The sequence below is a fragment of the Onychostoma macrolepis genome, chromosome 02, assembly GCF_012432095.1.
Source record: "Onychostoma macrolepis isolate SWU-2019 chromosome 02, ASM1243209v1, whole genome shotgun sequence".
Classification (NCBI taxonomy): domain Eukaryota; kingdom Metazoa; phylum Chordata; class Actinopteri; order Cypriniformes; family Cyprinidae; genus Onychostoma; species Onychostoma macrolepis.
The window spans coordinates 27,706,035-27,733,951 of NC_081156.1; the positions used below are offsets into that span (position 1 = coordinate 27,706,035).

Sequence of the window (27,917 nt, forward strand, 5' to 3'; positions counted from 1 at the left end):
ATCGTATTCAAAATAAAAGTTTGTTTACATAATGTGTGTACTGTATATATTTATGTATATATAAATACACACACATGCATATATTTTTTTAAAAATATGTTTATATATTAAATATATTTATAAATAATATAAATTATATTAACATTCATATGCATGTAAATACATGTAAATATTTTCAAAATAAATACATGCCTGTGTGTGTATTTATATATACATAATAAATACACACAGTACGCACACATATATTATGTAAACAAAAACTTTTATTTTGGATGCGATTAATCGTTTGACAGCACTACCTGTGTTTTATATATATATTTGGGTTATGTCATCCTCTCCATCCACAGCATTAAGTGAAGATGCTGCTTTTATAGCTTTCTCCTAGTTATCACGGCGTACCTTTCGTTTTAAAACAAGGACCTTAAAAATGGAGAGAGACAAGAGATAAAACATGTATAAATATATGTGATCACACACTATTTTAACATAAAATGTTCAAATGGAAATCTTGTCTAAATCATAAAAAGTCAATCTTTTGTGTTTCTGGCTGGTATCATTTTACAGTTCTCATTGTTATCTATGCATTCATTTGTTAACCTTCGTTTTTACTTACTTCCGCAAAGTCTCCATAGAAAAGCCCTGAGAACTCAAATGAATCATCACCTCCTGGTTGCAGCTAAGTAAACGGTCCTCATAAAGTGTACATTTCTGAGATTGTTTATGGCAAACCAACCTTCATAATCAGAAAGCACAAAGCATAGCATCACTGCAGTCATTAACAAACCTGACATCTGCTTTTAATAGAAAATAAACACTGTAATAACAATTGTGGAAGACACAGACCAAAATTTAAGTAGCTATTCACAGGTAATGAGCTAAGAGATTGCTCCTCAATTGGGTTTGTTCTTCACAAAATGTTATTATGTAACTTCAGAAGACTTGGAATATGCTGCACACGGCACATACTGTAAGACATCTTTCATGGTGTTTTTGTTTTGAAGCTTAAAAGCTCTAGTCTCTATTAAACTGCATAGAAAAGATATACAAGTAAATTTACTGATGCAAAAAGCATGATGATACACCAATACAAACCCTTGAACTCTCATAACGCAGACTGGTGTTGTGCGTGACCTCTGTAAGATCTTGATTCCCTCCTCCAGTAAAAAGAAAACAGCATCTACCCTAGTTAAAGATAAAGTGATCTAGATTTTAGGAACTGATACACTTTGCTTCTCACACATTAATTTGAACAATTCCATAACGATTTAAATGGATCTGTTAGCAAGAACATATCTTCTGAGATATGTTAAATATCCTCTGTGTTCCACAGAATAAAGTCGACTGGTTTGGAACGACATGAGATTGAGTAAATGACAGAATTTTCATTTTTGGGTGGACCATCCTTAAAAATATGACCTACAGTTCCTAATTTATACACAGGACAGAAGGTTTTTTCAAGGTGTTTTCCTACTTGACTTCTGTTAGACTGGGGCAGTTCTGGATGATCTGAAGGGTCCAAACACACAACCTCCTGGTCAGCCAGTATGCTCTTATTTCCATCTTTTTCAGTTTAGAGAAAGAACAGGGAATAAGCATTAATGCATCTAAATCCTTTTGGTGAATTATCTGAAAAAGTTTGGCCCAGTTGTTGTTGTTGAGCTCTGAGTATGGCAAGGTGAGACCAAGTGATTGCAAAGATACTGCAGGATCAACATGCCATAGAGGGTCTATGCAGATTCTAAACCAAAAAGGAAGAAAAAAAAGAAGAATTGGTATCAATTAAAGAAACATACGTACTGTTTATCTGTTTGTTGTGTCTATAAACCAAAAGTCCTTGCTTAGAGCTTTATGATGATTAATTAACAGTCTGTTGGGCTGCAGCCATTTGTATTATACATTATAATATATTATTAGTGATAAAAAAAAAAAAGCTGTAGTCACAAATTTAGCTTCATTATTTCTAGTATAACAATAATCTGAAGGTTTTAGATTGACTGTGGATAACAAACATGCCAGATAAATGTAAGAGATTTGTCAGACAAAGGCTGAATAAACAATGCTAAAAGAAAAAACAATGCTATCATGATTACTGGAGGTGTTTATATGATGATTGGTTTCCAGTTATCACGAGAAAAAGCCATTTGATGAACAGAAAAAAAACAAAAAAACAATTAACTTTATCTTCACCTGGATAGCTCTTCGCTGATTGCCAGATGGACATAACAATTCACAGAATCTGACACGACATGAACACTGCAAAGCACAGATAAAACATCTATGAACTAAAACAAAAGCACACTGAAGGATGATAGCACATGTGCATAAAATACATCAAATGTACCGTATACAGTATGTATTCTGAGTGAGTGGTATTAAAAAACATTACTCCTGTGAGTTCAGGGTCTGTCCTCTCATCAGAGCACACATCAGCTCAACAAGATCAGAGACCGATGGATCCTCTAGAGACAAACTTCAAAATCAAATCCAGAACATTACTAAATAATAAATAATACAGACTAAATTTCAACAACAAACAATAAAAATGTAATGACATTGAAAAATTTGTAAAATATGTATTTGTAATTTGAACAGATTTCAGAGTGAATTATGTTACACAGAAAAATTGTACAAATTTTTGAAAAGTTTCATCTTAATATTTTGTGATAGTTTGACAGTTGTTTAGACTTTTGTTTGACATACTTGAAAATAGATTGAACAGATAAATCAACCAGTGCTGGTGATGGTATCACAATAAGACAGGACTACAAACGGGGTATGAATATTAACACATCTTCAATATAGGATTTACTGTAGACAGCAAAGTGTGCACTTACGTTAATTTCTTAAACTTGGGGAGTGCAGGCAGAATCATCATCAACTTTTCAGATGTTAATCTGCAATCCAGGAGATCCAGTTCCTCGATGCACTGGCAGCACTGAGAGCAGTACAGCAGGGCCCAGCAGTCTGTTCTTCTAAAGAATGCACCATATGCATTAATCCTATTCCAGGATTTCATAGCTTTTATCACAAAGTCCTCTTCGTGAAGTTCATAGAGGCAGTGAAGAATAAAAAGTGTTCTATCATGATAAATATTCCTTTGGAGCTCTTCCAAAATCCATTCTTTAAGAAGGGCCTGTGTGTTTGGGTGAACAAACAGACGGAGTGATTTTCTAAGTGTGTGTATCACGTCCTTATTCAAGAGACCAAATGCAAATTGAACCACAGCTGCATATCCATAGTCTTGAATGGAAATTAGTTTTTTCTGGGACTCTTCTTCATCCAGAATGACATAGTAGAGAGCGGTGAAGAACTCCTGAAAGCTGAGATGCATAAAGCTGAACATTGTCTCCTGGCTGATTCTTCTTTTAAAGAGGAACTTGCAAAGAAATGGATTGGCAGAAGGGTCTGAAATGGTTTCATAAACAGTATTCTCATCCAGCAAGACTTGTTGTTCCAGCATCCCTCTCTCTGCCAGCTGACCCAGACTCCTCAGCAGGGTCGGGACAGACCGACTTAAACCCTGGCAGTGATGCTTCAGTAGAGTGGACACAAAGTCAACGTAGATGGAGGTGGTGGTTTCCAATCCGCTTGTTACATCTGCACCAATTCTGAAACGTTCCTTGATAGTTGTGCAGATGATCCAGCAAATCACAGGGATAGAGCAGGTGGTGAAAAGGTTTTCATTTGTCTTCACAAATGTATAAGCCCTCCTGAAAAGTTCCTCATCTTGAAAGAACTTCTGGAAGTACTCCTCCACCCCCTTCTCTGAGAAGCCCATAATCTCAGAGAAACGCTGAGGTCCTTTGAGCAGCTTACTCAGTGTGTCTGTAGCTGTAGATCTGGTGGTGACCAGCAGGAAGGACTCTGGCAAGATGTGACCTCTCAGCAGGGCACAAAGAGTGACCTCAGCTGGAGCTTTCTGAATCACATCAGTGTGAGGTGACATGTAATAAATGTCCTGTGTGAGTTTCAGCTCATCAAATCCATCAATGATGAAAAGCATCTTCTCTGGTGACTGCTGTAGTATCTGTGAGATCTCATCTGATGTTAAATTGCAGCTGTAGCTCAAGATCTCCACCAAACTCTTTCTGCCAGGAATGCGGTTTATTTCTTTACACTTTAAGTGGAACACAATATCAAACCGTTCTTTGTAGAGTTTATCAGACACCCAGTCCAGCATGATCTTCTGTACAGTTAAGGTCTTCCCATTCCCTGAATTTCCCTGCAGTATGACAGCACTAGGACTGATTCCATGCCCATCTGGGTTGAACAGAGAGTTCAGATGGGAAGATTCATCACTGCTCCTGGAGCTGAGGACCTGCTGGAAGTCCTCTCCACTGGAGCGGAGCTCTTCTTCTCTCTCTTGTTGATCTCTGTGTCTCTGAAGGATCAGAGGTTGTGTGTAGCGCTCAGACAGCAGCACACGTTCACCAGGCAGTGAGTTATACTCGGTCACATACTGATACTCACTGCAGATCTGTGTCTTATGCTTGAAAATCAATGATCTTGTTTCTTCAGAAACAAAACAACCATTATTCAGAGGGTTAGTGCCTTTTTAGAACAAATTCTGATTCCGCTACATTGTTGCTTATTAATTGTTTTTAAATTAATAGGTAGAAGGAAAAATATTCAACACATATCAGACTTATCTATTACCTGAAGTTTGTGTTGTTTCAGAGTGTAGCCGATCAAAAGTAAAACCTGCAGAAAATTAGAAACTTACTCTGAATATCAATTCATTATAAATTGAAGCCTCTAAGTGCCATTTGAAATTTTCTTCTAAAATTAGCATTTTTATCAGGCTCACGTGTGTAGGTTTAGTCATTTCACTTTAATGGCAATGAATAGGTTGTTTTCTATGCCATTAAAGTGAAATAACTGAACATAAACATATGAGCCTGAGAAAAGTTCTAATTTTAGAAGAAAATTTCAGGTGGAACTCTTCAATTATAGTTAACAGCTAGATTTAGGACCTATATAGCATTAATATAACTTTATTAGTACATACTTGATACATATATCTTTTACTAATCCAACAATACACATATTTTAGCATATGACTTGATACATATAAAAAATAAATAAAATAAAACAACCAGAAATCAACATAAATACTTTAAGAAATTATCAGGAACATTATCCGAAATATTTCCAGCATCTATGAAGTACAACACATTTTACTTACCAGGTGCATTATGCAGGAAGTGGACATTGCCTGTTATTGTATTGTTAGTGAGTACAGGAGCTATAACATGGCTTCCGCTCTGAGCTGCAGCGCTGACATTTGGCCCAGCGCGAGATCTTAAACTGCCTACATGACAAGGGAACAATTTTGGCCCGAAATATCAACAACGAAATAAGCACTTATTCCGTACAGTAATACAAGCTTTGTATAGAGCGAAGGATTAGAGAACGATTTGACACAAGCTTGAACTTAAAAGTACTTTTATTTTACAGAAAAATAAGATTAAGTTATTTTGTCTTGAGTGACTAAATCATGTCATGAGAGAAAATAATTAGTTTTACATACTGTAAAAAGTGCCCATTTCAGTTAATTTTCTGCAAGGATAGAAACAAACACAAACACGCACACATTGTGTTAGTCTTTCCACTGTAGAATAAGTTTTAGTTAGCATAAGTTTTGCAACGCTACCTTATTTTCACCGGGAAAAAAGCAAGAATGGCGCATGTTGAAGGAGACGACAAACGGGTGCTTCCGTGATCATGCAGGTTTGAAAGGCGTATGACAGTCAGTGTTGCCAAATAATTTTCAGGAGAAGTTGCTGAAGGAAGGTTTTTTTTTTTTTTTTTTTTTTTTTTTAATAACAAAAACAAGTTACATGTATATAACAAACATTATACATGATATAACAATTACACACTAGCGGGACTGTATATACAGATTTATATAAAAAGATTAAAGCGTTTACAAACTTTCACCGTTTTAATTACCTTTTGTTTCATAGAAAATCGTATAGTATCAATATAATGCTCCATTTCCTCCCTAAAAGAAAAAAATAAGTGTCACGGATTGGGAGGAACGAAGACTCAATTGCTGGCAAAAGGAATCTTCTTTATTAACAAATTACAAAATAAACAAAAACACAACTGAAACCACCCCGAAGGGGAAAAAGCCAGAATAAACACAACCACTGAAAACAAGACATACACGAGGCACAGGGCAGACATAAATGACAGGCATACCTGGCACAAAAGTGAGACAAACGAGCCCAGAACAGCAAACACAGGGAGCTTAAGTAGGGACGGCAATCAGGAACACAGCTGGGGCAAATTAAACAATAATGAGGTGAGTGGAGTTTGGGGAATTGAATCCGGGAGACAGTGACCTCTGGTGGTGAGAGGGAGCATCGTGGACCCGGATTCATGACAATAAGGTTTTTTACATTTGTGAATATGAAATTTTGCCTATAAAAGAAGAAGATTTATCATGTAAACGTGATTGTGCTTTTCTCTGCTATTCTCTAAGATACCAAATAATACATATTTCCAAAACAAAACAAAATGACTGTCAATATTTTGTACCATAAAATCACAGACATTTTCCCAAAATGTTTTTACAAAAGGGCAATGCCAAAACAAATTTACCACAGTTTCATGGTTACTGACACAAAAAGAGCAACTAAAATCAATATCAGATTTAAATTTTACCAAATAATATTTGGCTGGGTAAATCCTGTGTATAATTTTGAATGATACTTCCTTTACCTTATTTGTAATTAAATATTTATTAGGTATTAACCAAACCTTTTTCCAAACAATATTTTCTGTCAGGTGATTCCAATGTGAATAAACATAAGGCAAAAACACAAAGTCTCGTTGAAATAAAGCTCTTACGGAACTGTTGTGTGACTTAAGAGAAAAATATAAGAACTTATTATATTAGGCAGAGACCACTGTTGGATGTTAATTCTTGTCTGATGTTTAAATAACATACAAACTTCAGGAGAAATAGCCCCAAAAACTTTGGCATAGTCCCCTGGTGTTACAGGAATCTTATAATGTGCCAAAAATTCACCATAAGTAAAAAGAAAGCCATTTATATTAAATAACTGATCCACCAATATGATGCCATTATCAAACCAGTGCTTCAAAAAAAGCGATTTGTGTTTATATAATATATCCTTATTGTTCCATATATAGTACCTATGAGGTGAAAAATTGTGCTTGTGGATCAAAGACCATGATAAAAATGCCTGATGGTGAAATTCTACTAATTTCGCTGGTATTTTATCAATATTATAATTACAGCCAAGAAAAAAATTGATACCACCAAATTTTCAGAGAATATGGGAGGGAATAAAACACCAAATGGAATTAGGATTTCTAACAATTTGTTTAAGCCAGTTAACCTTACATGTATTATTATTTAATGTTGCAAAGTCTAAAACATTTAGGCCACCATTTTCATATGAATTCATAATAACTGTCTTTTTTATGTAATGTATTTTATTTTTCCAGATAAAGTCAATCAGTATTTTGTCAATTTCTTTACATAGCTTTTTATCAAGATGTAAAGCCATTGCTGCATAAATGAGTCTAGAAATAGCCTCTGCCTTTGTAATTAAAACTCTGCCCTGCTGAAGGAAGGTCGATTTGTTGCTGAATGACGTTGTGATGTCATTGCGCGATGACATCATTGCGTAATTACGACGCAAAAATGTGTCACTACATCAAATCTCAACAAAAAAAATATATATATTTTATATATGTTAATTTAGATTTGTTTGTAAAATAATATAAATGCCTAATATAATATAATTTGTATTTTTAAATACAACACTGAATTATTGAACACTTACAGTTTTGAACCATTAATTTTTTTTAAATTTTTTATTATTAGCTTATGAACTTATAAAACTACACATTCTGAACAGTTATAGTTTTAAGCAGTGTATTAGTAGTTATTCAGTGTGTTACAATCTAAGAAAAGTCTGTAAAAATAGGGCACAATCTGCTATGTTAACATTAAGGATTTTTTTTTTACCTGCATTTTACGCATTGTATTTTGTGTTTTCGGGTTACAGGGTAATGGATAACTAGTACCTTTTCCATTTTTCTACATATTTTTCTTTCAGTGTACTAACTGATCAACAATTGCAGGTACAAGCTAAGGTGTATCATAAATGAACAATTATTCAATTATTATTATCAAATTGAACAATTGCAAATAGCAGCTAACTTAATTCATGTGATGTGTGTCAAAAGTTCAATATCAAAAGTTGCTAAAAAATTGCCAAATAAATGTTAAAAATAGCTAAATTTGTTGCTAGGTGCTTTTGGAAGAAAAAGTTGCTAGGGTAGTGTGAGAAGTTGCTAAATTTAGCAACAAAATTGCTAAGTTGGCAACACTGAGTGGCATATCGAACGGATGTCGGAGAGAAGAGTGTGTGACAAACATCTAGTCAAGTCTCTTGACCAACCTAAAATACAGCGATGTAAATTCATACCTTAAAACTGTTCAAATTGTTGATTTGACATGTTTTCATAAGCCTGTGTTATAATACTGAGTTAAAACAAGACTGAATTTGAAAAGACATGGATAATAGGCTTACATATTTTCCTTTTCATGCTTTGTTTTTCTGTGTTGAAATCCGTTTGATTTGTTCACTGCTCAATTAAAAGAATAGTTTAGATTCTGAAAAACTGATGAAATGCTAAATTTCTGTAAACTTGTTCCAAGGAACAAACAAACATCTTGGATGGTGAGTACATTTTAAGCCTAATACATTTTTTGTGTGAACTATTCCTTTAATACCAGCAGGAGGGGGACCAATAAATTTATTTGATTATGAGTCCTTGTAACACAGATCATTTTAACAAATTTGTTAAAAAACTTAAAAGAACCAAAACACAGAAGCACCATTAAAGGCGGTGAAAATGATCATGACAAAGTTTATTTGTTTAAAATCTATAACAAACACAATTATACTAATAAAGCTTTTTTCCCCCCTTAAGAATAAATAGATCTGGAATCAAATAAGCCTAGGGTTATGCCAAAGTGAGACAGATATTTGAATAAAATGTGAAAAAATTACAAATAATTTAAAAAAAAAAAGTCTACAGGGAGGAGTAACTAATAGTAGATAGTGAAAAACAACTGAAGTTCATTCTTTTCCTCTTCATACATCCTCTAGTGATTTATCACATATCGTCTTTATAGCTGCATCAAAAGACTCAGAAAAACAGAGCAGCTCAGCAGCTTCAGTTAACATCAGGTAGTTCAAGTTTAGACCTGGGGAGCAACCGGGAAAGATAAGTGAAAATTACAATGCTGCACTTTACACTACATAATAATAACAAAAAAGACCATATTGCATAAGCTCCTTAATTATTCTAAACTAATCAGAACTCACTTTATGTCTTCTGTACATTTCTCTCCACTGAACTCAATGGTCACTCTCTGGTTGCAGCTGAGCTCCTCGACCTGCTTGGTGTGACGAGTGCAGCGAGGACTTACTGCATCTGAACCTTCACACAGACACAGAACAGCAGCACACATTCAATACAGCATAAACACACTTATTTTAAAAGACATGGATACTAGATTTCATTAAAAGATTATTTGAAAGCATCTGTCATATTTGGTCAAGTCACAAAAGCTGCTGATGCATTACATGTGTGAAATCACAGCACAGAAATTTAAATGTGAAAGATCATCAGAGAATATGCATATTTTCATATAAACCAAATACAGATTTCACATTCATCGTGCACTCATCTACAGCTGTCCATACCATTATTTAGATTATTTAGAACTAACATAATATATGACTACAAATAAACATATGCAAAGATAATTTATATGACATACCCCCTAATGTTCACAATGCACTCGGTACGTTTTGCGGATTCCTTCAGTAACTTGATTCCCTCCTCCATTAAAAGACCAGGGAGCCACTCAGCACCATCAGAGCCCTTTGAACCAGCATCAAAACTACAAAACAGAGATGTTACTGTGAGATAAGGCTGACATGTCTGATTCTATACCAAACCACCTGAGAAAATGTGAAAAAATTGTTTAACCCTCTGGTGCTCCTTATTTGGGAGTCACACTTGTGATCTTCATGGTCAAAAGTGACACCTAAAATTAAATCCCCCCCCCCCAGTAAAATCAATGTAACATATTTTTGTTTAATAATATTTTTTCTTTTGTATTTTGAGAGAATTTCATGGTACTAATTAATATTTATTCAATAATTATGGTCAAATTTTCCCATTGAAAAAAAAAAAAAAGTTTTTTAAATATTTTCTATAATATATCTTATCTTTACAATTATATAATATCTTTACAATTATGGCAGTATTTAATGTTAAAATAGAGCCAATGCCTTTAAAATCAAATTTCTGAATCCAGATTAGTGCCATCTGCGTGTGTGTGTGTGAGTTGGTTTTGCACTCTTGATGTTTTAGAGTTTCACCCCGTCATTGCTGTGTACTTTTTGTAGATTGTACACACAAAAATTTGCTGAATTTTTGTGTTTTTGTCAATTTCCCATTCACTTCCTATGGTCGGTCATTTTTGACCGAGGAGCACAAGTGTGACTATTTTTTTTACGACCACTTAACCTGCTCGAATCAAGCCCTGAATTTTTGTGTGTTCACAGTCCAAATGCCATAAAAGTCACCAAGTTTCGCACCATTCCGATGAAGCTGTGATTTTTAAAAATTCAAAACAGAAAGTTTTTCGATTAAAAATGGCATTTCACTTTTATTCTTCCAGGTATTTTAGAACTTACAGTTACAACGTGAAAAAATGTGAAAATTTAATTTAAATTTGTGAAAAGCATGACAGGGGCAATTGCTTATTCTATTGACATTTTTTTTTATTTTATGTTTACTTATGATACATAGAATTTCTTGGACAAGGATCGCAACACTTACTGTATAATGACCCATTTATAAAGTAATGCACTAATACACACAAACCAAAGGGACAAACACAGAGCTAATTACTCTTACTTGATCACAGCCAGTCTAGGACAAGACTCGACAAGGAAGAGGATTCTGGAAGCCCAAGCCTCCGTCAGGACGGGAACAGAAAGATTTATCGCACTCAAACCAGACACAGATGGCAGCTGAGACAGCAGAGCATCGACCTGCTTGTCAAAATCTGCACTTCTACAGAGAGCGAGAAAGAGTTACAGATAGAATAATCTCCATCCATAAAGATCACGACAAGAAGGTGAAGGTGGTTTTGAAAACATACTCTTCTGTTATACAGTTTACACTGTGGAAGGCCTGTAAGAAGCTCTTGACATTAATACTGGACGCCTGTGAATGTGGACATTTGAGAATGATTTCTGACAGTGACGGTTCATTCTGTAGGGCTGAACACCATCTCACCACATTCAACCTGTCAACGAGAAACACATTTCCTCAAATAACTGAATCATAATCAAGTGTCCAATGAGTCTGAATGCAGGAGTCTTACAAAGAGGTTGCACGACAATTCATAGTGAAACTTGTCAAGTAACTGTATTTATTAGTGCTTCATAAAAAATAATATGAATCAATAATAAGAATAGTGCGGAAAAAAATCCTTACACAAGCTTTCCTTCAAAGCTGAAGAGCTGTAGAGACGAGCAGAGACTTCCTGCTTCATTAGTCCTTAAACTGTCAGCCAGAGCATATAATAAACAGTCATTACATTAACATCTAAAATTAAAAGCATGGGGGTTTGTGTCTTAGCTGAGTGAAATTTGCTGCTTCAAGTATGCAAATGTAAAAAAATGTTCTTAAGATACCTGATCTCCTCCCATTTCGCTTTGGTCTGAAGGAAGTCTGTGAGGATGTGGGCAGTGTCAGCTGAGATGCTCTTCACCGCAATCTGAAGTCCACCTACGTTCTTCTGTTTGTGAAGAGCATTAAGAACCTGCTGCACACTTTCATCTGACAGACAGCTGCTGTTCAATCTGTAAAAGAGATTTATATGCTTATCAGTTATATCACGTCATTTATCAGCCACAATCTGTGCCGATCAGAAGTCACAGATCTTTACCTCAGTTCTCGAAGCCGCTTTCCTTCTCCAAGAGATGAGAGCAGATCAGTGACATCTGTGTCTGAAAAGTTTTGCACTGTCAACCTAAAAACAAAATATCATCAAAATTACTTAACTCATTGATCTAGCAACTTTTAAACATTATTTTGGTTTTTGGTTTTTGTTTTGGAAACAATCAGTGGCCCGTTTCATAAAACAAGTTTACCAAATAAGCCAGGTTTATTTCAGTTAGTCTGATGTATTAGGTCTGAATTGATTTGAGTTGATTTGGTTCAAAATAAGTCAGACTAACTGAAATAAGCCTGGTTTATTTGGTAAACTTGTTTTATGAAACAGGCCCCTGATATACTGTTGAAGTCTGTGTTTATCATAGTTGTGCATATACATAATTAAAAATTTGTGACTTTCCTCTGACAATTTTGTGTTTATATTTCATAATTTCTTATTTTTTCCTTCTTATAATTGTATGTTGTTTAACCCTTTTTTTTCATCTTCGGAACACAAATTAAGATATTTTTGATGAAATCTGAGAGCTTTCTGACCCTCCATAGACAGCAATGCAATTATATTCAAGACCCAGAAAGGTAGTAAGGACATCATTAAAATAGTCCATGTGACAACAGTGGTTCAACCTTAATTTTATGAAGCTACTAGAATACTTTTTGTGTACAAAGAAAACAAAAATAACGACTTTATTCAACGATTTCTTCTCTTCCGTGTCAGTCTTCAACACGCATATGTGACATGAGGGTGAGTAATTAATGACAGAATTTTCATTTTGAACTATCCCTTTAAACTTTCTCACAATTAAGGCTGGAATACACTACACAGCCTTTGCCTGGATTTTTGCCCCAACTTACAGTCTGGATGAGTTGACGCTAGTTGCTGAAACTCAGAAACAGTCTGAAGGTTTTGGGTAGTAGAAGTACATTGTTATTTCTATATGGCATCAGATATTGATTTCTTTTGTTTCTCATTCAACATCTTCAACCTAACCTCACTGGTTTATAATGTCAACCAACATATTACAGACCATTAACTAAAAATAATTGTTCTGTATTGGTGCATCACTAGATTTGCAGACTCACTCAAGTTCTGGGGTCCTGCACAGCACAGGTTGAAGCATCTTCAGCTCCTCAGCCGCAAAGTTGAGCTTCAGATTTCTGAAGTGAGGACAGCAGTCCAGACAGTACAACAACGCCCAGCAGTCCGTCCTGCTCAGTGGATCCCAGGACATGTCTAACTCCTGCCAAGCTTCCATAGCTTTCTGCACAAACTCCTTCTCGTGGAGCTCATAGAGACAGTGGAGAATAAAGGGCAAGAAATTGAAATCTCTACTTGAGCTAACATGGAGAATCCATTCTTCCAACTGTGCCTGTACAAAGGAAGGGACAGACAGATTGTGTGCCTCTTTGAGTGAATCACTCACATCTTTATTGGAGAGACCGCAGAGAAACTGAATCACAGGCAGGAAATGAGCTTCAGGGCATCCATACTTCAATGGAAACTTCTCATCCAAATATAGAGCAAGATAGCTTTGCGTTTGAGAGTGGAACCGCTCTGTTATTTTATCTAGAAAGTCTCTTTCAGCCAGTGAGATGAAGTACAGAGCGGTGAAGAACTCCTGAAAGCTGAGATGCATGAAACTGAACATCGTCTCCTGACGGATCCTTCTCTTAAAGAGGAACTTGCACAGGAACGGACTGCCAGCAGGGTTTGAAACAGTTTCATGCACGCTTTTCTCTTCAAACAGCACTTGTTTTTCCAGCATCCCTCTCTCTGCCAGCTGACCCAGACTCCTCAGCAGGATTGGGACGGACTGATTTAAACCCTGGCAGTGATGCTCCAGAAGAGTGGACACAAAGTCAACATAGATGGAGGTGGTGGTTTCTAGTCCACTTGTTACATCTGCACCATCACTGAACCTCTCTCGCATAACGTGCAGATGATCCAGCAGATGACAGGGATGGAGCAGGCGGTGATGAGGGTTTCATTCGCCTTCACGCACTCAAAAGCTTTTCTGAAGAGTTCTTCATTCTGATAGTACCTCTGGAAGTACTCCTCCACCTCTTTCTCGGAGAAGCCGATAATCTCGGTAAAACGCTGAGGGTGCTTGAGCAGACCGTCCAGGGTTTTTGTAGCTGTAGATCTGGTGGTGACCAGCAGGAAGGACTCGGACAAGATGTGGCCCCTCAACAAGGCCTTCAGAGAAGCCTCAGGTGGAGCTTTTTCAGAAACATGGCTGAGTTTTGGCATATTCGAGGTGTCACTGTAAGAAAACTTGAGCTCATCGAATCCATCAATGAGAATAAGAACTTTCTCCGGTGACTTCTGCAGGATCTGTGAGATCTGGTCTGATGTTAAATTTGTGTTGTGACTCAAAAGCTCTGCTAAGCTTTGCTCTCCAGATATGTGGTTCAGTTCTTTGCATTTCAAGTGAAACAGACAATCAAATTCCTCTCTGTGAAGGTTTCCAGACGCCCAATCCAGCATGATCTTTTGAGCGGTGAAGGATTTGCCATTCCCGGAGTTTCCTTGGAGAATGACAGAACAAGGACTGATTCCCTTATTATCAACACTGAAAAGCGCATCCAGCATGGAGCTGTCTTTGTCCGCATTATTCCTGGAGATGAGGAGCTGCTGGAAACTCCCTCCCACAGAGCACATCTCTTCTTCTCGCTCTCGCTTTTCTCTGTGTCTCATGATGATCAGAGGTTGTGTGTAGCGCTCAGACAGAAGCACACATTCACCAGGCAGAGAGTTATACTCAGTCACATATTCATATTCCCTCTGGATCCACTTCTTATATTTGTCTGTGCATAATTTATTTGTTAAGTTCATTAGTGGGAAATGGACATATCAGCTTGTAAGCACTGTTGCATATAATAAAATGTAGCTACTAAAGCATCTTGAACTTCACTTTAAAAGTAAAATTCATCTAAAAATGGAAATTGTGTCATAATTTACTAACCCTCATCTTGTTTTTGCATCTCTTTTCCATAATAAAAGTGACTGGAGATTGGGAACTGCCCCAAAATGATGGAAAATGCATCATAAAGTGGTCTGGGCAACTTGCATTAAATTCCAAGTCTTCTGAAGTTATACAGTAGCTTTATGTGAGGTACAGACCAAAATATAAGTCAATATTCACTCATAATCTTTCCATCTGAAGCTCTAAAATGCCTACGAAAGATGTAGAGCCTACAAAAATAGTGTCATACAAAATTGGAATGACATGAGGATAAGTAAATGATGATGGAATTTTCATTTTTGTGTGAACTATGCTTACACATTTTGCAAATATGTGTGCAACCTAACAATTAGTCAAATGAAACTTAATTGAACAAATTAAGTAATCAAGATGCATAGTTAAAATGATATACTTACTTAAGCTTTCAATGTGAGCTTCTGCAGTCTGTGCAATGTTACCTGTAAAGGTTCACATATTAACAGAAAAAGTTCACATGCATGTGGTATATCGGCCAGAATGAGTGTGCTCTTACCCAAGGCTCTAAACAGACATGGCTCATGCTTTTCCAGTCTAGAATAAAAGGCAGATTTAACCTTGACTCCACCAGAGTGCAGCACTTCATAAAGCTCTCTCATTTTCTCCTGGTTAGTATTTGCTGCTCTGATCTTACAGTATGGCTCCCACTCCATCATGCCACCTGACCGCAGCTCTTCCGCTATCGGCATCACCATTTTTACTCTCTGGATAAGTGTTGCCCAGTGGGCCTCCACAAACCGAGCACCTGCTGAGGAGATGATAAAATGATAATTGCTCACAAGGAAGGAAGTCCAAGCAAAACATATTAGACATTCAAAATGTACAGCAGAGTTTTAAGCATCAAAGAGTGATTTGCTATTAATTAATTAAATTATAACATTTAATAAATAAATAATTTTTTATTAAAAAAAATCTAAGATTGAAATGTATGGTCTCAATGAGATCTCAACGCGCTGCAAATAGAAAAAACACCTGCAAATTAAGAAAACAACTTCGTCAATTTGACAACACGCGCTCACAACACAACCAAATAAAGAAACGCTCTGCATATAAAATTCTTTATTTGGTTGTGTTGTGAGCATTTGCAGCACCTGCTGTCAAACTAATGATGTTTTCTTGATGGTGCTTTTTCTATTTGCATGTGTTTTCTGAAGCGCATTGAGCTCTCTCGGCCACCGTCGAAATGTGTAAATAAACCTCTTTGTTTACAGAGATTACCGTGGAAACAGCTCTATTTCTGCTGTTCCACCTGCTGTCAGACAGTGGATTTATGCTTTTATCCAGTATGTTTGCTGTTTTTGTTCAGATGAATGCAAAAACTGGACCAAATTTTTGTTCTAAATCTTAACGGGTGGATGGAAAACACCACCTGACACCAAACGTTTATCAACAATCTTAAACTTGTCGGCGTATCCTGGGACGAAGCTGAAGTGCTGGCAGAGGACTGACAATGGTGGGGAGACTGTTGATATAAAACTGTGATAATATTTATGCATGTATATATATATATATATATATATATATATATTACAGTGTTATATGCTAAAATAATAATAACAACAATACCAATTATAATTTCATGTCATCGTGTAGCACCCTTGGAAGTCTGATAAAGCCCAATGGTTGAGAACCACCACGATAGAAAATAAACCATCAAAAGCTCTACTACTATGCCACATCAGCAAAAAATAATAGTAGAGCTTTTACTCCGGACTAATTTCATGTATTTTCATGAAATATTTTGCTTGAAAAGTGTGCCTGTGTGATTTGCAATGACATTCATTTATAGTTTAGCTAACTAATGCTTTTTTTATTGGGCCACTTTACTTTGAGTCAGTGTAACACAGACTATTTTGCATATGACTTTCTACTCTTTTACTGTGGTAACAGTACTTACGCTCTGAATCTTGGTCCATGGTGTCTCATTAGTGTCTGTGGCATGTCCAGCTGGAGAGAGCTGAAATGAAACAAAGGTAAAACTAATTTTGTGACACATGGTTAAAGACAAGCGGTAAAGGAAGTGGCATGTATAAACATTACTTCGACGTGCACTTTATAGCATTTAAGTACAATAAACTCAAGTTTGGTCTATCTGAATATACAGTAACAAAACTAAACTGTACAGATACAGGAGGTGCATGAACTTTAACAGAAAACAGCGACATCACAGAGAATCTCACCTGGTTTTTCAGGGACGTGTTTTCAAGCAACGCGCTTGTAACATTTCAAATCGCTTATTATCGACATGTCTGCTTCTTAGATCTGAAAAAAACTCAGAGTCCAGCATGAACCGGATGAGTATTAATCCGCCTCCCCACACATATGGAGGCAAGGCGGGAAATATTTCAGAAACTGTATTTTGACCCATTCGGACAGCGTTCACAAGAGCGCGCTTGTCAGCCTTATTATTATTTACGTATTAACTAAAAAATTAAATAAATAATAATAATAATATTTTAGTTGGATTAGGTTGTATGCTAACATTTATACTCTTATTCAGCTACCCCTGTTTTGTTCAAGCTGTTTTCGACCGCTGGTCTTATCGTTTTATGGTCAACATATGTTTTAACATTAGTTCATATTTTTAAAGTAAAATAAAGAAAAAGTATGTAAAAATGTCCACATTTAGGTTTCACTCTGTGAAATATTTCATTTTCATAGACTTAGATGTAAGAACAATATTTAAAGATGGACATTTACTCGACTGAAGCAGCTTCCATCATCTTATTTATTTAAGAAAAATCATGTTAATGTAGGCTATATCAAATACTCAATTATTATTGTATTAAGTGCATGCCACTGTTGGCACGTGTGCCTTAAATTGCCGACCCCTGCTCTAAACAGACATGGATCGTGCTTTTCCAGCCTAGAATAAAAGACAGATTTAACCTTGTCTCCACCAGAGTGCAGCACTTCATAAAGCTCTCATTTTCTCTGTGCTTCTCTGATCTTACAGTATGCTCTCTGACCGCAGCTCTTCCGCTGTTGGCATCACTCTCTGGACAAGTGTCGGCCAGCGGGCATCCACAAACCGAGCACCTGTGGAGAGATGATAAAATGATAATTGCTCACAAGGAAGGAAGTCCAATATTTTAGACATTCAGCATAAACTGACAGATTTAATTAGCAGTAGTAATACTCAAACCTTAATTCTACTGCAAACAAATCAGTCTGAAACTATTTTAAGGGCCCCTACATAGTATATTACCACAATTCCATGATTCCAGAAGTTTCAAGAACTGTATATTCTTAAATAAAATCAATAGACTACTTATTTGCACCACTTCACATTTTAAATCAGTGCAACAGACTATTTTGCATATGACTTTCTCTTCTTTTACTGTAACAGTGCTTACGTTCTGAGTCTTGGTTCATGGTGTGTCATTAGTGTCGGTGACGTGTTGGAGAGAACTGTTTTAAGTTAACCTCTAGGAAATGAAACAAAGGTAAACTAATGCACCTCGTTTGGAATGACTTCTAGCAATTGTTGAAGACAGCTAGTGGTCTGCGGTACTGATCTTATAATGGTTTTATGTTCACCATATTAACCCTACTGCATCGTATTTGATACATGAAGACCTCTGATTGATCAAAATAATAATCTTTGCTGAAAAGTCTGTTGGACACAATCCTCTATATACCTTCTGCCCTCTGATTGATAGTTCATACATTTAATTTGAGGACTTTTAATATAATTTTCGTGATTTTTTAACTTTTAGAATAATTCTGTCCACATTCAGGTTGTGGTTCACATCTTTGGGTTGTGAAATCTTTAATGATTTTCATTAGCTTAAATGTAATAATACATTTTATATTGTTAAATACATATTTCAAGATGAACTTTTACTGGACTGACGCAACTTTTGTGTCATTTTGATTTATTTGATTAACCATACATATTTGTTTTATGTATGTGTTAAAATCTATACATCAAATATGTTACTTACAACAGACTCAATTATCATTGTATTACACTGAATTATATGTTTTACTTACCCTAATTAAAACTACAGAGCTACAATCATTAAATTGGGGATTTAAAATTCATTTTACTGTGCAACTGGAAGATAAAGAGAGACTGATTACAGTATAAATATGATAATTGATGGTACTTCAAGGAATATCACAGTAGTAGCCTACTATTAAACATGTTCAAAAACATGTTATTAAAAAAAACACATGGTACATGGTAGTGCTATGATCTGATTCCTATAAACATCATCAACACACACACACACACACACACACACACAATATAAATATATCCATTTGAAGATGTCCTGAATTATATATCAAGGCAGTATGACGAGTCCTGTGTGAGCTGGATGGCCTCAGGTAGGACGCCCTGTGAGGTGGCCACCATCCTGATGCTGTTGCTGTGGGTCAGTTTCCTCTCATACTGAAGCAGTTGTCTCCAGAAGCCCGCGTTTGGCCGGATGAAGGGCCGCGCTGCCAGAACCCGCTGATGAGCCTGAAGCAGCGAGAGTCCCTCAAACCGCATGAGATACGCCATGATAAGAGACGGAGACCTGCTTCTCCCGGCCGAGCAGAACACCAGCGAGCTTCCAGAGCGGTTCTGCTGGATCTGCTCAGCCACGCTGTCAAAGTGCTGCTCCAGAGGTGCGTGAGGACGGTCCTCCACCGGCACCCAAATGCACTTCACCCCCTGATACTCCGGACAGGGGTATTCAGCGCAGGCGTTCACCAGCAAAGTGATGCCTCTGTGCTCCAGCGCTGACTGATTCACGGCCTCCACTCCGCTCAGGTACAGACTCGGGGTGATCTGAGAGATCATCGCTGTGAGCGTAAGGGAGAAATAATACATTAAAAGTGATTAAAATTACATAATTTCTAGGATGAGCTAATCTGAGATACATAAGCATATTTCTCACGCAAAAAATTAAATAAAAAGTTTTACAAGTACAAATATTCCATATTGAATCTTAATATGTGAGCTCATACAAATGCATGTGATTTTACAGGAATTAGAAAAGTTTTCCAGCAAGAACAAGAAGGGGTTTTCAAACGGGGGGCAACAAGGGGGTGCGAAGAGATATTTAAAGAGAGAAAAAAATAAGATTTTAATAAATGTATTTTTAGGGTTGTCAAAGTTTACCTGTGCACTCAGGATACTGATAAAATATGTTGAATTTAAGTATTTTGATTATATTTACAATAACCAAACTTGATAATAGATATTAAAAAAAAAAAAAAAAAACCTGGTCAGAAAACATTTGAGAAAATAAACATGCATGTAGCTTTGTTAAAAACATTGTTTGTGTTAATCTGCAAAAAAAAAAAAAAAAAAAAAAGTTGTTAATCAGATATGCTATCAAGTTAACAAAGTAAATATTAAAAATAATATTTTAACAATTTGCTTCAGTACAATGACAATATAAAAGCAAATTGCTTTATTTAGCTCTCTATAATACAACATTTATTATTACTATCTTTCCAGTATAAATATTACCACAATATAAATGGGTTTTTATAGCCTATATTAAAATATATAGCTTCCTTTATATTTTAGTAAGAGGATTTAGGATCTCCTCGAATTTTTGGGGTCCTTGAAGTTTGAAAACTCTTAAGTATAGCATTGAAGGACACCGTTGTAGGCTAACAACCCAACAGCTGTAGCGGGTATCAAAACTGCCTAAATATATCGACAGCAGACGAGTTTAACCATGCAAACCGTAGTTTACCTCAGAGCTTCGAGGACTAAGACAACACTTCCTTCAGTCTTTCCTTTGGCTTTGGTGTATGTTTGTCTGTTAGGGTCTAATACAAGCAGCTTTACTTTGCAGCAGCAGCATTATAAAGAACACAAGCACCGGCACGAAACAATATCACAGTTTTAGTTCAGCAGTTCTGTAGCCTTAAGACACCTGGTATTACTACCATAGAATATTACTCATAGAACACGAATAATCCGTACGTAACATGCATCATGTTGGCAAACAGCGGCAGCAGACAAGAAGACTGGAGCCCACAGTGGACACATATTGGTACTGCAGGTGTTTTCTTAAAGGGACAGTTCATCCAAAAATAAAACTCACCAGTCAACATTTACTCACCCCGTCTTTCCAAACCTTTAAAATAAATAAAAGAACTACATAACTAACTAAATAAAAACTATACAATAAAAATAAATGTCAAATGTAAATAAATATATTGCAATTTAATGCAATCATGCTGTCATGCTCCAAAATAGTCAAAACTCCAAAAAAATTTTTTTTTTACCTTTAACTTACCTATTTAACTTGCTTTGGTCTGGACCGAATACAATGTTGATTTTTTTTTTTTTTTGTTTGGTGCGGTTCGCTTTCACACTGCCCTTTTTGCAAGTGAACCAGACTGTAAACAAAACCAGGTGTTCTTGAGGTCATCCATTCATTGGTTCATCCATTCAACTGTACCATAGATCGTTTGGAAGCAGACCGAGACCACCTCTTCAGCTAGGTCCTGGTACGGTTGTTTGGTCCGTTTGGTCTGTATTCACACCTGCCCGAAAGATCCGCACCAAGGGGGAAAACGAACTTGAGTTCGACCCAATCGAACCAAACAAGACAGGTGTGAATACAGCCATCCAAGTTCACCACTGTCAGGGACAGAGATAATGCAATTGTTCACATATATGTTGTTTTATATTTTAAGTGAAAGAATAAAAATGGCAGATAAAAAAAGTGAATGGCAAAAAACAATTTTCATTGTCATTTAAGAGTCTGATCACTGTTTTAGGCTTAAGTCATGATGCAATCAAAATGACAAGTCAACAAGTCACAGGTACACTCTTTAAAAAAGGTGCCAGGAAGAACCAAAAAGGGGGTTTCGCAGCGATGCCATAGAAGAACCTTTTTTGGTTCCCTGAAGAACCTTTTATTAAATGGTTCCTTGAAGAACCTTTTTTTCTTAGTGCCATAAAGAACCCTTTTCATTCTGTAGTTTTGTTTCATATTCATCTTTTAATCATATTTGCAAATCTCTTGACTCCACAGCCAACAGAGCAATTTTGTATTTACTGTTCCAATACTTTTAGAGGGCACTGTATATTGTTTTATATTTTAAGTGAAAGTTGATTAAGTGAAATTTTCATTGTCATTTAAGAGTCTGATCACTGTTGTAGGCTTAAGTCATGATGCAATCAAAATGACAAGTCAACAAGTCACAGGTAGCAAAACAAAAATAAAAAAAGAGACATGTTTCAGAATATTGTTTTAATCACACATACATGCAGTTCATCCAGAAAAAGTGTCATCAGTAATTTCATCCCCTCATTCTTTTCCTTCAACCAGAATCTTCCAAAAACACCTTGTACAGTTGGAATGATCCATCGGTGGAACTCTCGTCAACAAGTCATGGAGTTACTATTACACAGTAATAAAAAAAATTAGCTATTATTTTAAGTTTAATTAAATGTGTGGCATTCCCCATGAACGTCAATTAATTATCCTTCATGCACTGAAAAGGGAAGAATTTAGGGCTAATAACACAACTGCACTTTCAATGGTCCTTGTGATGTCGCTTAAAGGTACAAAACACCCAGAAAGCGATAAAGTTGAAAATGATACAGAAGGTTGTGATGTCCTGTAATTCACAATTCATAAGCATTCCTTTAATAATATCAGGAGTGTAAAGTAAGTCTAAACAAAAATATTTAAGGCTAGCTTGAACAATAATGATTCAAATTAGGAATTATGTCCTCAAACAGAAAACAGAAAAACATCAAATAAGGTGACAACAAGTGTGCTGCCTTTATGGTCTTCCTTCAAACAAAAGCCACAGATTCTTTCTTAAAAACTGAACAAACCTCTTCTCTTGTTTAGCGCCACCTACATACCTATATTTACATTTATAAATTTAGCAAACACTTTTATCCAAAGCAACTAACAAATGAGGAATACAATGATTTACAAGAAATTCTGAGTCACTAACAGCTCTGGCTAAAAAGCATCACTTGGTATAACATGATGCAATGTCAAGGTCATATAGAGTTGATATCCAGGTAATACACAAATTCTCTATACACACTGAATACATGTAAATGTAGTTTTGCAGTTCACTCCAGCTTAGTCCAAAAACAAGGGCCTTAAAAACAAAAGACAAAAAGAGAGAGATGATCACCTTAGATGTTGTCTTGAACATTCTCATCATTTCATATTTAAGTCATAACTTACTTTCGCAAAGTCTCCATGAAAAAGCCCCTGGAATTCAGATGAAAACTCACATGTTCTTCACACTCATTTCTGTTCTGTGTTGTGCACTTATCAAACAGCTTATTGTATATATACCTTCATAACAAACCAGATAAACAATACTGAGCTCTTCACAAGGTATGAATTGACAGTAAGGAATAATTTAGTTTTTTTATATATTTAATAAATATTTAATTAAAAAGATCAGTTTTTTTATTATTTGCATTTATTACGCATGATTTGAAAAAAATAAAAAAATAAAATAGTACAAACCCTTTAAATGTTAGTGTGCAACCTGGCCTTGAGATAGACTTTTGTAGGGTTTTGATTCCCTCCTCCCGAAACAAGCCAGCAGATACACTAAAGTATACACATACATTATACAGTCAAGATGATTTAGGGGCTGGTATTGCCATATTTCAGTGCTTTGCTTACTAGCTCTATGTAATTCCATAACATAACTGGATGATGCGCATGTAGTAACAGTGCTTCTGTAATTTCATATGCATAGTGAAATCGTCTGGCTAGAGCATATTAAGATAAATTCAGTTATAATGCGCTTTTGGTCTGTTTGAAGTAAGCAAGAATTTAAGTTGAAGGGAAAGTATGTAAAATGTGAAAAAAATTGAATACTGTTTGCAAATTAATAAATCAACAGGGGGAAATTGATCATATGATCTTTGTTTTACCTGAGTTCCTGTAGACCAGTGCAGTTCTGATTAAAGGAAAGGATCCGAATAGCCCAACTCTCAGTCATGACTCCTAAATTCAGTTCCATTTTCTGTAATCCAGACAATGAATGCAGGGCAGACATTAGTACGTCTGCATCCCCCTGGAACAGTTTTTGAAAGAGGTTTCTCCAGTCAATGCTGATTAGTGCAGTGGAGTCTGGAAAAGTGAGATTAAATGACAAAATCTCTCCGCAGAGGACCAAATTCATTCCAAACCTGAACACAAAATAAAGATGATTTAGTGTTTAATATGGTTTTTGTAGTCTGTTGGTCAATTTTCAACAATAGAACACAATTTTAGACTCTAATGTTGAGGTGTGTATGCAAATGCCTCTACATTTAAAAAAAAAAAAACAAGCTACGACTTTTGTTTTTAAATTGACTTTATCTCTAGAATCTCCTCAGTGATGGCTGAATACTTGGTTACCGCATTCAGCAATTTTCACTCCTTTCCTTGTGTTACTGGGTTTTGACAATGGAGATTGTACATGCCGAGATGTGGGATTTTGGCAGCCTTAGCAGGACTTACCTGTTTATAGGTAAAGAAAAAAAGATTATTATGATTATCGAACAGTAAATCTGATGACTGGTTATCAAAAAACTGTTATAATGTTTGATGAACAAAGAAAATATAGTTTTTATTCACCTGGACATTTCTTCACTGATTAACAGTTCAAGTGAGATTTCTAAACAAGGTTCCACATGACAGCAGGTGACAAAAACGCTGATTAATCCAAGTATTTAAAAAATAGACAGATAGATAGATAAAATAAGTTAAAGATACAAACAGTATCATATGGTTAAGCATGTGTGCTTTTTAATCAGTAGTATTATAAAGATATTACCTGATTGAGCTAAGGGTATGTCTTCTTGTAACACCACACATCAGTTCAGCAAGAATCAAATCTGACAGATGTAATTCAATCAAACTTTAAAGACAAACAAAGAAATACTGTACAAACTGGTAATAGCAAACCATAAGTTTAATTAATGACAAACAATTAAAAAAATAAAAGACACCTTTCAAGCAACTGAAATACAGCAGCTTCATATGTCATTTTGAGGTATGACTCAAATTAATACAACAGTTTGAGATAGTCTCTTCAGTTAATATTTACCACAGATTTTACTCGAAAAATAAATTCTAAAAACCTGTAGGAAATTTCCAAAGGCCATCGGGAAATAGCTTCAACTAAACTGATGTTATTACCTACCAGTTCTACAAAGATAAACAACTAATCAGTATGTATGCATCATTATTTTACATAATACTATAAAAAAGCCACAGACCAACTTCTTGGAATGTTAATATTGAACACAATTACAGTTTACATATTTCACTGTAATGCCTCTACAAAATCTCTCTTAAAATTGATAGTATCAAAAGGGGAACATTAAGGTACATTCAGGTGAAAGTTTTGTGATAAAAGACTGAAAACTTAAGACTGAATTTGAATAGCTGTAATTGAGCATAATTAATCATACAATTTGCGTAGGTTTTTTTTAAATCAAGGTACTCACATTATTGACTCAAATTTGGGCAGTACAGGTAGAATCATGTATAGCTTTTCAGATGTTTGGCATCGACCAAGTTGCAGCGTTTTCATGCTCTGACAGCACTGACAGCAGTACAGCAGGGCCCAGCAGTCTGTACTTCTTAGCAATTTATTATATACTTCAATGGTACTCCAGCATTCCATGACTTCTTTCACAAAACTGTCTTCATGGAGCTCATGGAGACATTGAAGAATAAATAGAGCACTATCACAGTGAGCAGATTTAATATATTCCAAGACCCATTTCTTCAGATATTCCTGTATGTTTGGATGAACAAACAGATGTTTCCTTCTAAGTGTGTGTCTCACATCCTCATTCAGCAGACCAAAAATAAATTGAATAACCACTGCATAACGTGGTGCTGAATGATCTGAGTTACAAACGAGCTGTGAAAGTTTCTTCTGAAACTGGTCTTCATCGAAAAGGACATAGTACAGAGCGGTAAAGAACTCCTGAAAGCTGTAATGCACAAAACTGAACATCGTCTCCTGGTGGATTCTTCTCTTAAAAAGGAACTTGCGAAGGAAAGGATTGCCAGCAGTTTCTGAAACCATCTCATTTACACTTTTCTCATCAAACAGGACCTGTTGTTCCAGCATCCCTCTCTCTGCCAGCTGACCCAGACTCCTCAGCAGGCTCGGGACAGACTGACTCAAACCCTGGCAGTGATGCTCCAGTAGAGTGGACACAAAGTCAACGTAGATGGAGGTGGTGGTTTCTAGTCCACTCTTCACTTCTGCACAATCACCGAACCTCTCCAGCATAACCGTGCAGATGATCCAGCAGATGACAGGGATGGAGCAGGCAGTGATGAGGGTTTCATTCGCCTTTACGCACTTGAAAGCTTTTCTAAAGAGTTCTTTATCCTGAAAGAACTTCTGGAAGTACTCCTCAACCCCCTTCTCAGAGAAGCCCATAATCTCAGAGAAATGCTGAGGTCCTTTGAGCAGCTTACTCAGTGTGTCTGTAGCTGTAGATCTGGTGGTGACCAGCAGGAAGGACTCTGGAATGATTCGACCTCTCAGCAGGGCACAAAGAGTGACCTCAGGTGAAGCTTTTTGTAGCAGATCAGTGTGAGGTGACATGTAGTTATAGTCTTGTGTGAGTTTCAGCTCATCAAATCCATCAATGATGAAAAGCATCTTCTCTGGTGACTGCTGTAGTATCTGTGAGATCTCATCTGATGTTAAACCGCAGCTATAGCTCAAGATCTCCACCAAACTCTTTTTGCCAGAAATGCGATTTATTTCTTTACACTTTAAGTGGAACACAATATCAAACCGTTCTTTGTAGAGTTTATCAGATGCCCAGTCCAGCATGATCTTCTGCACAGTGAAGGATTTCCCATTCCCTGAATTTCCCTGCAGTATGACAGCACTAGGACTGATCCATGCACATCTGGGTTGAACAGAGAGTTCAGATGGGAAGATTCATCACTGCTCCTGGAGCTGAGGACCTGCTGGAAGTCCTCTCCACTGGAGCGGAGCTCTTCTTCTCTCTCTTGTTGATCTCTGTGTCTCTGAAGGATCAGAGGTTGTGTGTAGCACTCAGACAGCAGCACACGTTCACCAGGCAGTGAGTTATACTCGGTCACATACTGATACTCACTGCAGATCCGTGTCTTATGCTTGAAAATCAATGATCTTACTGCTGCATAAATATAATAACCAATATTCAAAAAGTTAGAGTATTTTAGAACAAATTCCTATTCTGCTACAGTAAGAAATTTCAGAGCAGTCTGTAAATTTGCAAGAAATTTTTAGATCTATCTATTACCTGAGGTTTGTGGTTTTGACTGTGGCCGATACCCAGTAACACCTATAAAAAAATAAGACATATTTGCTTTGAATATTGATTATAATTTATAAATAGATTGTTGGCAGCTATCTGTCCGTCTATCACCAGCATTAATACAACTTCATTAGCAGATATGCAATACATTTTTTTCTAATACAATACACAAATTTTAGCATTGCACCTGATTACACACATGAAAATGCTGAATACATTATCAAAAAAATTATCATACTTAATATTATTAGCATCTACTAATGTACAACATATTTTTCTTACCAGGTGCATTATGTATGATGTGGACATTGCCTGTTATTTTACTGTTAATGAGTGCAGGGATTGTAATATGGCTTCCGTGCCAAGCTGCAAATGACAGGTGGTGAACACTGAATAGCACAGATGCAATGTGAAATCACCATTTGATCAATTAATTAAATGTAACAGCCTACAAATAAAAATAAACAAATAAAAAGACATATTTGTAATCTTTAATTAAGTTATTTTAATTAAGTTAACTGTAATCTTTTTTTTTTTCCATATTTGCAACGCTATTTGCTGTCGCTCAGTGTTGCTTTGAGCTGATTGGTTAAGCTGACTGTCACTCAGGAATCTGGCCA

At 36.1% G+C, this 27,917-nt stretch overlaps 3 protein-coding genes and 1 pseudogene across 5 annotated transcripts; all 4 read right to left on the bottom strand.

Moving 5' to 3' along the window:
* Nucleotides 1-224: 224 nt before the first annotated feature.
* On the bottom strand, nt 225-6,004 carry LOC131551502 (NACHT, LRR and PYD domains-containing protein 1 homolog). 3 transcript variants are annotated; one of them, XM_058794516.1, is made up of 12 exons: nt 5,953-6,004; nt 5,654-5,783; nt 5,531-5,559; nt 5,186-5,311; nt 4,657-4,701; nt 2,835-4,512; nt 2,387-2,470; nt 2,188-2,253; nt 1,472-1,738; nt 1,093-1,182; nt 614-733; nt 225-420 (listed from the first exon to the last, which is right to left on the bottom strand). In XM_058794516.1, exons 3-12 carry the CDS (start codon nt 5,544-5,546, stop codon nt 408-410), a joined length of 2,505 nt encoding a protein of 834 aa, XP_058650499.1. In that variant the 5' UTR covers nt 5,547-5,559; nt 5,654-5,783; nt 5,953-6,004; the 3' UTR covers nt 225-407. The 3 variants fall into 3 exon arrangements, with proteins under 3 accessions (XP_058650499.1, XP_058650490.1, XP_058650493.1); XM_058794507.1 differs by lacking the exon at nt 225-420 and having other exon boundaries at nt 604-1,182; XM_058794510.1 differs by lacking the exons at nt 225-420; nt 5,654-5,783; nt 5,953-6,004 and having other exon boundaries at nt 604-1,182; nt 5,531-5,614.
* A 2,884-nt stretch (nt 6,005-8,888) lies between these two features.
* On the bottom strand, nt 8,889-17,911 carry LOC131551440 (NACHT, LRR and PYD domains-containing protein 1 homolog). Its single transcript, XM_058794406.1, is given in 14 exon segments — nt 8,889-9,253; nt 9,375-9,489; nt 9,833-9,955; nt 10,981-11,139; nt 11,228-11,374; nt 11,566-11,634; nt 11,766-11,933; nt 12,020-12,103; nt 13,108-13,957; nt 13,960-14,832; nt 15,407-15,448; nt 15,523-15,774; nt 16,924-16,983; nt 17,207-17,911. Coding segments are annotated over 12 exon segments (2,868 nt in total). The 5' UTR covers nt 16,943-16,983; nt 17,207-17,911; the 3' UTR covers nt 8,889-9,253; nt 9,375-9,407.
* Nucleotides 17,912-18,658: 747 nt separating this feature from the next.
* On the bottom strand, nt 18,659-21,000 carry LOC131551904 (dual specificity protein phosphatase 14). The gene is made up of 2 exons (XM_058795124.1): nt 20,729-21,000; nt 18,659-19,823 (listed from the first exon to the last, which is right to left on the bottom strand). Exon 2 carries the CDS (start codon nt 19,819-19,821, stop codon nt 19,312-19,314), a length of 510 nt encoding a protein of 169 aa, XP_058651107.1. The 5' UTR covers nt 19,822-19,823; nt 20,729-21,000; the 3' UTR covers nt 18,659-19,311.
* Nucleotides 21,001-22,225: 1,225 nt separating this feature from the next.
* LOC131528592 (NACHT, LRR and PYD domains-containing protein 1 homolog) lies at nt 22,226-27,670 on the bottom strand (annotated as a pseudogene).
* Nucleotides 27,671-27,917: the final 247 nt, after the last annotated feature.